Below are 13,832 nucleotides of genomic sequence, written 5' to 3'. Positions count from 1 at the left end.
TTTGCCAAAACCTTCAGCAATTTCTTATTTAGTGAAGTTACATTTGAAATCAACGATTCTCAGCTCATCAGAATTTGCATTAAAACCGATATAACTGTTATTTTTAAATTGTAAAAACTGAGCTGTTCCAGTTCAAAAGGCCTTTAGGTGAGTCTTAGCCAAGAATCCCATCCTCTTTCAAATGAAAATATTTTTATTTAAAAGTTTGCTATATCACACCTTGACAACCTCTGCATTTTTCTAGTTTTGATTCATTGATACAGAAACCCTTGAAGTAGAGGGAATCGTTGCAGAGAGAAGCACAACATAGATTTCTCCTACAGAGTGACTGATGGTTGGCACAGGTAGAGGAAGAGTGAGGACAGGACGAAGACAGACAGACAGCCCGAGGAAACAGGGTTTTCGTCTTTAGAGAAATATGAGAGGTAACTGGTTCCGGGAAAACAGCATGAGTGCAATAAAAGGTGACATATATTGCTAGATGGGGTTAATAAATGCACAAGTGTAGCTCTTGTTATACATCTTTGTTATAAATGGCTCTTCAGTCACTTAAGAGCCAAAAACAGGCTGCTATAACCATGGAGCAGTGCCTCGGGCAGATGTGTCACTATAACTAAAGAAGACAACCGGTCTGCTGAAAAGAGGAAATCCATGTCACTGTCAATGTGAATGTGGCTTAACCAGTCGATAAAACAGGGATGATTTAACATTTAATAGAGCCTTGCATCAAAAATAACCAGTATTACACATTTCAGAGGTAAAAGCGTGACACGGGAGGAGACACCAACAAATTGTGAAGACAGTGAATCATAGGTTATGGGTTAAGCATGAAACCCCGATTCTCGGAGAGGGGATTCAAATGAATTTGGGACCCTCTCAAACTCTCAAGATTATTACGTGAAATGGAATTCAAGACATACTTGCTATAGTGTCCTCTTTAGGGTGAAACGACATCTATCATAGGGCTTGGCGAAGTGAAAAAAATCTATTATCTATGTTTGACCAAATATAACTTCATATCCATATTTTTACAATATCATAGGACCGACCATTGAAGCTTTCGCAGAATATTCACATTATAAGATCTTTGAGAAAGCAGATCAAAGTATATATTAGAATTGTGTGGAAAATGTGAGCATTTAGCTGTAATGCAATCTTTAGAATCAGGAATAGACACTTACTATATAACAATATACACAATATAAGTCTCATATGACAACATCAATATAAAAGCCCTATTACATTAGACAGCCGAACTACATTTACAAGAGATCTCAATGGTCAGGATGTTAAATATTCAATAAGCTATAACAAAAATAAACAAATCGTATTGTTGTATACGTTGGGCTCAATCTAAGTTTAACATATGGGAAGGATGTCTTATTGTTCCCTTTTCATTAGGGCTACATGCTGATTGATGTCTTGCTGAAGCTGCTTGGATGCGCCTTTCATATCCAACAACTAAGTGCAGCAACAATCATGAATAAACCAGTCCAGACAACACTTCAGTTACCTGCGATGTCCTTGCCACACAGTAAATGGAAAAGTTCCCTAGCAAGAAGTATGAAAAGCTTTCTCAGCAAGCTAACCTTGTTTACTAAGCAGACGCTAACTCACTTATTCACCAAAGTAACATTTGTTTGAACGTGAATGTAATAAGTTAAATCTATTTCATAAACCAATTTGAACCTGACAGGAAGTTTTAAGCCATTTCTCTGGGTGAACCTCTGAAACCAGCATTGGTCGAGATAAACAAGCCTTTACTCTGAAATGTGCTATTACCAAGAACAGTTCAATCAATATTGACTAGGCTCTGTGATCATAAATATAAACACATCAAAACCAAAAACTTGTTTATTTCTTATGAACAAAAAAAAAATAGCTTTCTGTGTCTGTGGAGCCGCTCTGTGCTTTATTCTCTTGACATCACCTTTGAGTCTCAGCCCTCAAGTTTTTAACAGAACTTGATCCTGCTATTGATCTGTCTGGCATAGACGGGAGGAATAATTTAAGAACTCTTAAGCTGAGTCATTCTCCTTTATGTGCATGCATGGGTATTGGCAGGAATGGGAAATGCTGATGACGTCAAGTGCGGCAAGTGCCAATGATATGCATTCGTCTCTGCTCCAATTGTTTTTGTGTGAAAACAAAGGGAGAAAAAGGAAGCGGTGGAAGAAAAAAACCGACTTGCCTTCAGATCACTTGTATTAATTAACTTACCATGTACACTGAAGCAACAAAAGGAAAAAGTGACTTCAATATACTCCTAATCAGACTTGTATTATTTCAACAGAACAAGGAAAGAGAGACGTTCAACAAAGTGGAGACGAAACGCTCTGTCTGGCTATGTTCGAGAGCCATCTGGAGCATTAACGCTAACCCTGCTGAGCTGCTCCTATCACACTGTTCCTTCCAGAGCTCTTCACACTGCCTTGAACCCCATGAGCAGTACAATCAGACCTCAGTGTGGCTTAGAAATGAGCCATTAAAGTAAGCATTTTCACAAGTGTTCCTCTTCAGAGTGTTCACCATTAGAGCAAATGACATAGTCACAGCAGCTGAGGATGTACCGACAATCAGCTCGTACTCCACCAAGATCGACACATAATAGAAGAAGCTACAGTAGTCTAGCTGCACCCCCATTACCCCCTCTCTTTTCCTCTGGTACCTCAGCCATCTGTAGCTCTCCAGCTGCTCGCCTGAATCGCAGGGCTCCGAGTGGGACCTACAGATGGTTCACAACAGTGGTCTGCCTAAATATATTATCATGTACACCACTGACCCACTTCACCTTGAAATCATTACCGTTTCTCCGATAAGAGCACGGGCACGGTGTGCGGGTGCAGGAAATGTCACCTTGACTCATGATACCTGGGTGAGTGCTGCCCTGTGTAGCTTGATGCATAATGTATAACTTTCATATCATTCAAATACAAACAGAAAATCCTGAACACACTCTCTCTCTCACACACACACACACACACACACACACACACACACACACACACACACACACACACACACACACACACACACACACACACACACACACACACACACACACACACACACACACACACACACACACACACACACACACACACACACACACACACACACACACACACACACACACACACACACACACACACACACACACACACACACACACACGGTGCTCTTTGTGAAAGCGTCTATCAGCAAGGCCTTGTGTTCCTCCACTGTATGCTTTTACTTTCTCTCCGCCTTAAAAGCAATAGAGTACTTTCATCGCAAAGTCCTTTGAGGATGTTGATGTTCCTTTCCAAGTTCCACTGAACTATTTTCAAATTGCTGGCTTCTCATATTGTCAATACAGTTTACAGAAAAAAAGCACATTTTTGCTTGTTCTAATTTGCAGCGAAATCTATTTAAGTAAGACATCCTTATAAGACAGAGATGGCAATAAATGTACACATAACCTTATTTAAACCAATCACCAACATAAACAAAGAAAATAATTGCTATTCACAATATGGATCTTGTTTCCTAGAGATATATCCCCAAAACAATTTGACTTCAGCCAATCACACAACATGCCAACAACCCTTTCATTATTTAGAAGTTTCAAATATTCACTCCATTTTTGGTCTCCACCATCTCCTGAGGGAAATACATGGAGCATTACGTCACAAGCTCCACTATGTGTACCAGCTGCTCCCTAAGGTTTTCTATGTGCTGTTTTGTGCTTGGCAGGTAGTAGGTTTTTCAGAGCTTTTTTTTCAAGGTAAAAACTTGAAAAATACCAATTAGAGCAGCTTTCGGCAAAGAGTATCATTTTAATGACACCTTATTTGTAGCCCTGTTCAGAAAGTGTTTTTATTCTATTAGTTCACAGTAGAGGTCTTTTGTCAGAATACTAAGCAAACAGATTTCATTTGAAAGTGTATTTTCCTTCAAAAGGTAAGGGGTGTCTGTGGATTACAAGATGCTTAACGAGAATAGCTTTTTGATTGACACATTCCATTGTAATCCAAATTGATGATGATCCCCTCGATACAAAGAAAATTACTATTAATTTGTGTTGGGGTTCAGGGAGCCTCCTGTTGAAATTGCTTAGGCACCTGACATCTCATAGGCAACACATACAATTATGACCATCTTCCCCCTGAAGCTCTTTCAAACTGCGCAGCGGAAACTGGCAAGTTGCTAGGAAACCAGCAGCAGTCCACAGTTTTAAAAAAAACACTCCTGTTTATTAGAAAGTTTCTTCACTGGGATTCAAACTAGAAATAATGTGATATATCTTCTAAGCTGAAAACTGGACTTCAGCATAGTTAAAATTCAGCTTGAACTTCCAGCGAGACATTTAGAGAATGGCTCGGGCGTGAGGGGTCGAATACCACAATAATTATAATTGTGTAACTGAGAGTGTCGACCTTAATGGTGGAAAAGAGCAAGAAAATCATTAGCAGGAAAAGTGGAACGATGACCCAGAGGGCATTTCTTGGTAAATTGAGTTACTGTGTCAAAAACAAAAACATGTGTGGATCTATTGCTGCAAAGTGTCGGAGCCGCTATTCCATTAGGAATGAAGTTGTTGTTGACATACTCAGGTTTTTAAATGTGCCTTTTAATGTAAACAAGATGCACAGGGTTTATTAAAGAGTGTAACACAATCGACCTAAGATAATTGTTATGTTTTGGGAAGACATTTTGTCAGGAGTGGTGTCTGACATTAGTCATCATTAGAAATGGACATAAAGACAGAGAAATCTATAATGAAAGTGGTCATAATGATGTCAAATCAAATGCATCAATTACTGATATTAGAACTTCTTTAAATTGGTAATGGTCCATTAACATTTAAAAATCCTCAACTTTAAAATAAGATCATTTGCAGCCCAAAAAAATACAACATAAATGGAAATCATCAAGTACAAGTATGTAAGATGGTAGATGTTGAAGAACTTTGATGCCAGTCACAGTCTGCGATCAAAGCGCTTCGCCCACCATGAGAAGCAGCGGGAGCATCATGGCAGAAAGAATTATTTGAAAGAGCAGCCTTGTCTAATGCTGAGAAGTTTTCAGCAAGACTCCACAAAGACATACATCTTTCGGGGATTCATTAATAAAATGACTTGAAATAAATAAAGTGATTTACTACACTAAAACCACATTTGGACTAAGGGTTGAAGTTTGTGTCAATGGCACGAGTGAAAATGAGTGGATATAAAATGAATGGATTAAGATTGAACTTTTCCCTGTCTGGAATTAACAGTTGATTAAATAAGGAGGAAAGCAGTATCACTACTGTGCCGATACTCTGATTCTTCTTTTGCTTAAATCCGTTTTATACCCCGTGTTAAATCACATAGTAGACTTCAGAGTTCAGGTTGTCTGGGGCCATAGCAACTAATTCCTAAGGATTCATTTCCATTTGAGTACATACTCCAAATGAGTAATGGTGTGGTAATGACCTTAGAGAAGATAATGGAGAGCTTGGCAGCGAGCACCTGCTCATCAAGATGTTGGCGTCATTACATCACCGTGACCGACCGGCCAATCAGTCAGCAGGCTGACTTATACCCTCTTTTGTCTTAGCTGTGGTTTGATCCAGTGCCACACTAAGGGTTATTACAAAGTGATGCTCTCCAGAGCCTCTTCTCAATCTGAGGCCATTTTCCACCCATTCTTATTTTAACATCTACAGCAATGTGTCAATGCATATCTAAGTTTGTGAATCTCTTGGTCATGCCAAATACAAAAAAGAAATCTCACAGGAGAGGGAGCATGGCATGGAGAATACTATTTCTATTTTTACAAAGCATACAGATAGAGTACGCTGCCTAATGCTTTGCTGTTATGGCTCTACATTTAAAATAGCAAAAGATGAATACAAGGAAACCGAATTTGAATATTATAATACATTATGTTACAGATTTCAAGATGATAAGGATTAGATAATCTGAATGTAGGTATTATAGGGTAAGGTTTTTGAACAGTAAGGTATGTGACCATGCTGTACTCTTCTATGTATTTTGTATTGTACATTATTTTATGATAAAATGTACATAACCTGCATTGAACCACGTAAATGCCTTTTTCCTATCAGTGGAACAGCATCAGTTTAGGTCCTTAATAATGGGCCATGCAAACAGGGATTTAAGTATACATTATTTAAAGAGCACACATTATTGATAGACATTCAGATGAGATGAATGGACTGACTGGCACATAGCCATGAAGTCTTCGCCCCTTAATCCCTCTCCGTGCCTTTATACTGCTACAGATAAATAAATAAAAAAACGAATTTCACCGCAGCATGATGAGGTGCTCTCTACTTTCTGTAAGAAAGAGTTGCAGGAATGAAATATTTCACCTGTTACTTTCTACAGTGCATGAATCGGTAAGCTTCTGTTTATATTCCCTTGCAGTCGCATGTGTTGTCTCTGCATGACACTTCCTCCTCCTCATGGTAGGAGGTGCAACGGCTGTTATGAAAGCAGGAGCCATTTCCAAGATGGCAAAAATATGAACCTTTTTCCTAAACTGGTCCAAAGAGAGAGCAGAAATACTTGTGGCCATTGCCCGAGGGATCCTGGCACCGACTTATACTTTGACATGTGCTCTCAGTAATTAACACTGCTAGGGCAAAACAAATGTTCTTCCTAATTGAGCATCCTGTGGTGCCAGCAACAAATTATTATTATAAATGTTGTAATTTTCTTAATCTAGCTCAACCTTTAAAGTTTTCGTGGCTTCTCTTCTAGTGAAATACAACTTCCAGAGAGCAATAAACAACACGACGGAGCGGTGCAGAATCATGGATGAATCTGTCGGGTTGGTTGTAATCGTTGTAGGACGAGAGACAAATTATTTGTTTGCGAAAAACAAACACCCAAATCAATTCATTTCCACAATTCTGTGTGAATAGTGATGTAAACAAGAGCATTATGGGGGATTGTCATTTGTGTAATTAATGCATGTTGGCAGCTTTGGCATTAGTGTACCAAGTAAACATAGCTGGATTAATTGAAAGCAAATGTATGTCTCAATTTGTCAACAAAAAGTATTTTATTTGCATTTCCTTTGTAGTTTTAGTCAAAGTTGTTATTATATATATAATTATAAGAGTTGTCTATTGTCTAGATAGGAAAAGTATCCTCAGTTGAAGGGCAACATACTGCCAAATGTTTTGACTTGAAAGAAACATTCATTTAAAACGAAATACCGTCTTGGAATAGCGACGAAAAGAGCGACGACCACCTTTTGTGAAAGGTGCAATATATTCATGAGAACTTGGCCCAAAGAGGTACGCTTCTTTCAAATGCCAAATACATTAGTCCATTAGCACCTCCATGTTGTATAACCCTGATATCGTCGTCAACCATTAATTACAGCCTCTTCTGAAAGACCAAGAAAACATGCTAATGGCTTCTGGTTCTTTCTTCGTTTTGTCTGTAGTTTAGTTAATTGTCTCAAGTTATTCCTATTTAGTTTATTTGTTTATAGTTTCGTGGACAGTCCCCATTGATCAACTGTCACAAAAAACAGTAACAGCTGTTGTCCCCGGCCAGATGATAATAGACACCCTTAAAATCACATTATATCAACAGCATTAGTTATATGCAACATTAGTTATATTCAACATTAGTTATATGCAGCATTAGTTATATGCAGCATTAGTTATATGCAGCATTAGTTAGTTATATGCAGCATTAGTTATATGCAGCATTAGTTATATGCAACATTAGTTATATGCAACATTAGTTATATGCAGCATTAGTTAGTTATATGCAGCATTAGTTATATGCAACATTAGTTATATGCAACATTAGTTATATGCAACATTAGTTATATGCAGCATTAGTTAGTTATATGCAGCATTAGTTATATGCGGCATTAGTTAGTTATATGCAGCATTAGTTATATGCAACATTAGTTATATGCAACATTAGTTATATGCAACATTAGTTATATGCAGCATTAGTTATATGCAACATTAGTTATATGCAACATTAGTTATATGCAACATTAGTTATATGCAGCATTAGTTATATGCAACATTAGTTATATGCAACATTAGTTATATGCAACATTAGTTATATGCAACATTAGTTATATGCAGCATTAGTTAGTTATATGCAGCATTAGTTATATGCGGCATTAGTTAGTTATATGCAGCATTAGTTATATGCAACATTAGTTATATGCAACATTAGTTATATGCAGCATTAGTTATATGCAACATTAGTTATATGCAACATTAGTTATATGCAACATTAGTTATATGCAGCATTAGTTATATGCAGCATTAGTTATATGCAACATTAGTTATATGTAACATTAGTTATATGCAACATTAGTTATATGCAGCATTAGTTAGTTATATGCAACATTAGTTATATGCAACATTAGTTATATGCAACATTAGTTATATGCAGCATTAGTTATATGCAACATTAGTTATATGTAACATTAGTTATATGCAACATTAGTTATATGCAGCATTAGTTATATGCAGCATTAGTTAGTTATATGCAACATTAGTTATATGCAACATTAGTTATATGCAACATTAGTTATATGCAGCATTAGTTAGTTATATACAGCATTAGTTATATGCAGCATTAGTTATATGCGGCATTAGTTATATGCAACATTAGTTATATGCAGCATTAGTTATATGCAACATTAGTTATATGCAGCATTAGTTATATGCAACATTAGTTATATGCAGCATTAGTTATATGCAACATTAGTTATATGCAGCATTAGTTATATGCAACATTAGTTATATGCAGCATTAGTTATATGCAGCATTAGTTATATGCAACATTAGTTATATGCAGCATTAGTTATATGCAACATTAGTTATATGCAGCATTAGTTATATGCAACATTAGTTATATGCGGCATTAGTTATATGCAACATTAGTTATATGCAACATTAGTTATATGCAGCATTAGTTATATGCAACATTAGTTATATGCAGCATTAGTTATATGCAACATTAGTTATATGCAGCATTAGTTATATGCAACATTAGTTATATGCGGCATTAGTTATATGCAACATTAGTTATATGCAGCATTAGTTATATGCAATATTAGTTATATGCAATATTAGTTATATGCAGCATTAGTTATATGCAACATTAGTTATATGCAGCATTAGTTATATGCAACATTAGTTATATGCAGCATTAGTTATATGCAACATTAGTTATATGTGGCATTAGTTATATGCAGCATTAGTTATATGCGGCATTAGTTATATGCAGCATTAGTTATGTGTTTTTTAGACAAGCAAGTTTTTTTAAGGTGCTGCATTTTTAAATAATTGTATCCACACTTCTAAAGGGAAGAACCTTGTACCCACTAACAAATGGCATGTCATACAATGTGGCTTTGAATATGCATTAGTGTTCTGAATTGAGGTAGATTCAGTTCAATCTATTCCGTATGAAGTATTTTTTAGCCTTGAAGACTTGTGAACAAATGCAGCAGTATCAGTATGCCACTACTCCCTATACTTTAACTTCAATATAACTAATACGAGCAGCAGCAACAACTTTTAAATAGTCCGGCGATTTAACATCAATTTGAAATTTAAAACAGCTATAGGCTAATGGCATATTTGGTAAAACGTTTTTTAAGCAGTTCTGCCAACCAACACTCATATCCTTCTCTTAATGTTAATGGGAGCTATTAGAGGAAACATCTTTAAGGGGAACTCTTCAGCAATAAATGAATGACTGGCGGGATTTGCCAGCTGTTGCTTTTAGCTTACAGTAGAACAAAACTAAAAACCTGTATGTAAACAAATAAAATGGAAACTTAATCAAAACGTAAGAGTCCGGAGAAGGAAAGTATTTGTAAAAGGACCAAACAATATTTATTTACACAAATAATGAACTGTACAATACTTAAGGGCTGGTACAGCCAAAATAAGTATATAGGAAATATCATATATGCTTAATATTTGTGAGAATCCACCACTTTTATTTAACTGTTTTAATGTGACCTTTACTCAAAATATGAATTAAATATTTGACATTTAAACCCATCATCACTCATTAGCTACTCTAATTGCAATGCGTTTCCGTGTCTTCTGGGACAGCATTTATGGACCCACACCTAGTTTCATTTAAATGAAAAAATAATAACTCCCCACGCTAATAGACCTCCCTTACAAAAACAAACATGCAAAACAGTCAAAACACTCTAACAGGTTGAAGATAGAGTGGGGACTGGGGTAAACTGATGGGGGGGTTATATGTGACAGGTTTGCCAAAGTGCAACAATCTATGCACGAATAATTGATATCATAGGCTGGACTTATAAGTGAAAGTGATTCTATTCATTACATTTTTTGACAGACAGACTGCCACACAGACATAATTAAAACTATCTCTGGCTTTATAACCGAATATGGCAATTCAAACTTATCAGCTCCCGCACTGACAAGAGCCTTATTTTAGCTTTCTGGCAAATTAATAAATGACTGTGATAAAGCTAACTGGTAGGATGTACATTCACACATTAATGTTTTTCATGGCTGATTTACTCTAATAAGCGTTGGCATGGAGACGGCAGGAGTACAGCATTAGTAAATATTTGTCCTTGGTATTATTCCCTCTTCTGAATAATGAATGGTATTAAGACAACTGAGCTGTGTTCTACACGGAGAGGCTCGGCTGAACACTGTCCTTTGCTTCTTCTGGTATAGACTTGACTTGTGAGCGATAAATCTTTGATGCTGTGGTGTAAGTTCTTCCAACATCTTACTGTTGGGCCACGCTACCTTGCTGTGCTAGCAGTGATGACACACTTACCCTCAGGCGCATCAGCATCACAGATCCTTGTGGTGCTGTTCCCTGATGCAGGACCTGCTGACGGCATCTGAGAAAAAACACAGGAGGCACCAACCTGTTTAGAAAAGAATCACTTCCAACTACTTGATGCCGTACTAACATATTGTTGCTTTGAAAGAAGCGTCAAAAGTATAATATCTTGAAGTCTATAACACTACAATAATACACAACATAAATTAAAGAATGAGACCCGTCCACACTACAGCTTCAAAAAAAGCTTGCCGGCGGGCGTGTCTGAAGCTCGACCAACAACCAATCACATGAATCTCCCGCCCCTGACACACAAGCAGCGGTTTGATTGGCTAGAGCTTGTACCGGCATATGATTTGATTGACTGACTCTTCCACCAAAAGCTTCAGAAGCTTCAAAAGTTGAACATTGCTCAACTTTTGCAGCCTGAAACGCCAGGAAAGCTCCGCTCTGCTACCCACAATTCAGTTCGACGAAAAGCGAGGCAACGTGACGTCACCCCATTCAAAGTGGATGGGCAGACGCGTTGGAAACCGTTTTTGAAGCTGTCGAAGCTGTAGTGTGGACGGGCAGAAAACCACCTGAAAGTTTGAAAAATTCAATAACTAGGATTCATTTTACATTTATATTCAATTTAATATTGAATAATCAATTTCTTGCACAATTAATATATATATATATACAGTAATACCCTGCATTATATTTGTTACTGGAAATGTGTATTTTTTCCACATGTATATTCTTTTACTTTTTAATGCTATTTTATTTCTATTTCAGAAATATTTTTGGACTGTTTATTTCTAGTGTCTTGATTTCTCTTATGTACATTGCCTTGTTTTTTATGCTGCTGCGACACAAAAATGTCCCAAATTGGAATCAATAAAGTACTTATCTATCTAACTATCTATCCATCTATCTATCTATTTGAGATCTAACAGAGGAAAATAAGCCTTTAAGTTTACATTTAACTATAAACTGTTATTTAGGGTTCACTTTAACGAGGACATCACATGATAAAGACAACCTAAAAGTTAATTAAAAAAATCTCCCTGTGCACAATTCTTATTTTCCACTGCATACAAGCAACATTGTACAAGCTTGACTGGTAGAAAATGATGCATAATGTATTCAGATACTGTAGGCAAAAAGACTGCAGCAGAAAAGGCATGTTTACTTTGAGTCATACAGAAAAGGTTTTTTTCTCTCATTTAAAAAGAGTTTGTTTCAGCAAAAACAACACTGTGGTTCCTTTTAATTATGTTGTCTAAAGGATTTTTGAGACACACAAGGGTGGATCTAAAGCACATGCAAACACACCCACACAGAGAATGCAGAGCGACATCAGTTCACACAGAGGCTATACTTTCATTCTACAGATCCACACAGTAAGAGCCCAGTATCCTAACACAGACAGACAAAACACAAGAAGAACAAGAGTCTGAAAGCCCTGCTACCAGCCTGCAGAGATCATGCTGCTGGATCAAAGTGGTTTCAACCCGCCGACTGACCGACACTGACGTCGTTAGAGCCTCAGAGTTGGCAATTATTGATGACACTAAAAAACCATAAATAAGGGGAATTGACTTCACTTTTGCTCACCTGTACGAGATATTTCTGGCTGCCATACATGACGTACTGTGGGGCCAGGCTGTAGATCATGTAGCTGGTGTGAAGGACGATCAAGAGAAGAATCATACAGAGGAAGAGGAGAGCCTGGGGGCGAGTTTTCTTGGGTCGGATTTTGTACAGCTGAAAAACCAGAACATATTGTTAATGTTGATAAGGTGGTACGTTAATAGGCTAATACACGATAAGGCCTTTGCTTACCCTTATCCAGAAGAACCAGATGCCCATGTTGCGAATGCCAGCCATGGAGGTCACTACAAAGTACATGGTGATGACTGTGATCAGGATGTAGTCCAGCGGAAACACCTATGACCACATGGGCAGAAGGTCAGCTATATCTCTCACAAAGTAAACATTATTGCTGTTAATGGCTGGTTTCCTCTCAGGGACGCTTGGAGCTGTTAAAGAGCAACTTACATCAATTACACTTGCTCCAGGCAAATTAGTCTAAAGCACATCGAGCTGGTCCAAGCACCTGTTGGTTATTTTACCTAACCTTAGAATTAGCACAGTGCGTGTGAGTATTACATCAATTACGTTCTCTCATGTTCTGATTTAACCTCAAACCTGATCCCTATGCAGTTTTCCATTCTTCTTGGTATGCGGCACTTAATTTCTTAGATATCAAGGTCATACTTCTAAACACTGGCCGTAGACATTTAATCAATGCCACTATCTATGAGGCCATTCTTTAATGTCTGAGCTGTCAGTCAATTTTTCCTCTAAACTCGGCAGTGGAATACTAAGTTTAACAGAGCGTCCGTTGTCTTGTAGCAGACCAGGAGGAAAGAAGAAAAGGTCCTGATGTAATGTTGTCTCAAAAGCTCACATTTTAAAAACTCTAAGGCTATGCTAAAATCAAAACTTTATAGAGAAATAGACATGATTATAACATTTAACTGGAGAGAACACAACACAACAGTGAAGAAAAGCGAAGGAATACATTGTGGTTCATTCATCAGACATCCATGCAAAACGTTTTGGCCGTACATATCATTTAATGAAAATTACATAAATATTGTAAATGGCAAAATAGAATATTTATGGGCGATGCAAAGATGTGTTGTACCTTATTTACATTCATCTTTGCTATACTCCACTATACTTTTACACATTTTATTTCCTAGGTGTCCAATTATGGTTACAGAGAAATGTAAAGGATGAAACTTTATTGATTGACCCTTTGACCGCAAAGCGCACAGTGGTTTTAGATTAGTTAAAACAGACAGCCTGGTGATGTTAGGCAAAGTATGTCATCATCATTATTAAAGGATGTACACTGTATTGTACTGTAGGGTTTTACTATTATTTGTATCCTTCGTGGAAGTTACAATGACAATAGGTTTTTAAATACTAACTTCTGCATCACTGTGAATA

General features: G+C 37.1%; 1 protein-coding gene across 1 annotated transcript in view; it reads right to left on the bottom strand.

The window, feature by feature from the left end:
* Positions 1 to 13,832, bottom strand: part of lmbrd1 (LMBR1 domain containing 1) — a 49,768-nt gene that overhangs the window by 2,310 nt on the left and 33,626 nt on the right. The window contains exons 12-14 of the mRNA XM_079687291.1: positions 12,657 to 12,761; positions 12,429 to 12,578; positions 10,821 to 10,887 (exon numbers count right to left, since the gene is read on the bottom strand). Of these exons, the coding sequence (XP_079543417.1) occupies positions 10,821 to 10,887; positions 12,429 to 12,578; positions 12,657 to 12,761 (322 nt within the window). The remainder of the gene's footprint in view (positions 1 to 10,820; positions 10,888 to 12,428; positions 12,579 to 12,656; positions 12,762 to 13,832) is intronic.

The sequence above is a fragment of the Notothenia rossii genome (assembly GCF_949606895.1).
Source record: "Notothenia rossii genome assembly, chromosome: 6".
In the NCBI taxonomy this organism is placed as follows: Eukaryota; Metazoa; Chordata; class Actinopteri; order Perciformes; family Nototheniidae; genus Notothenia; species Notothenia rossii.
The sequence above is the reverse complement of the archived record's forward strand: the minus strand, read 5'-3'. Positions and strand labels throughout refer to the sequence as shown.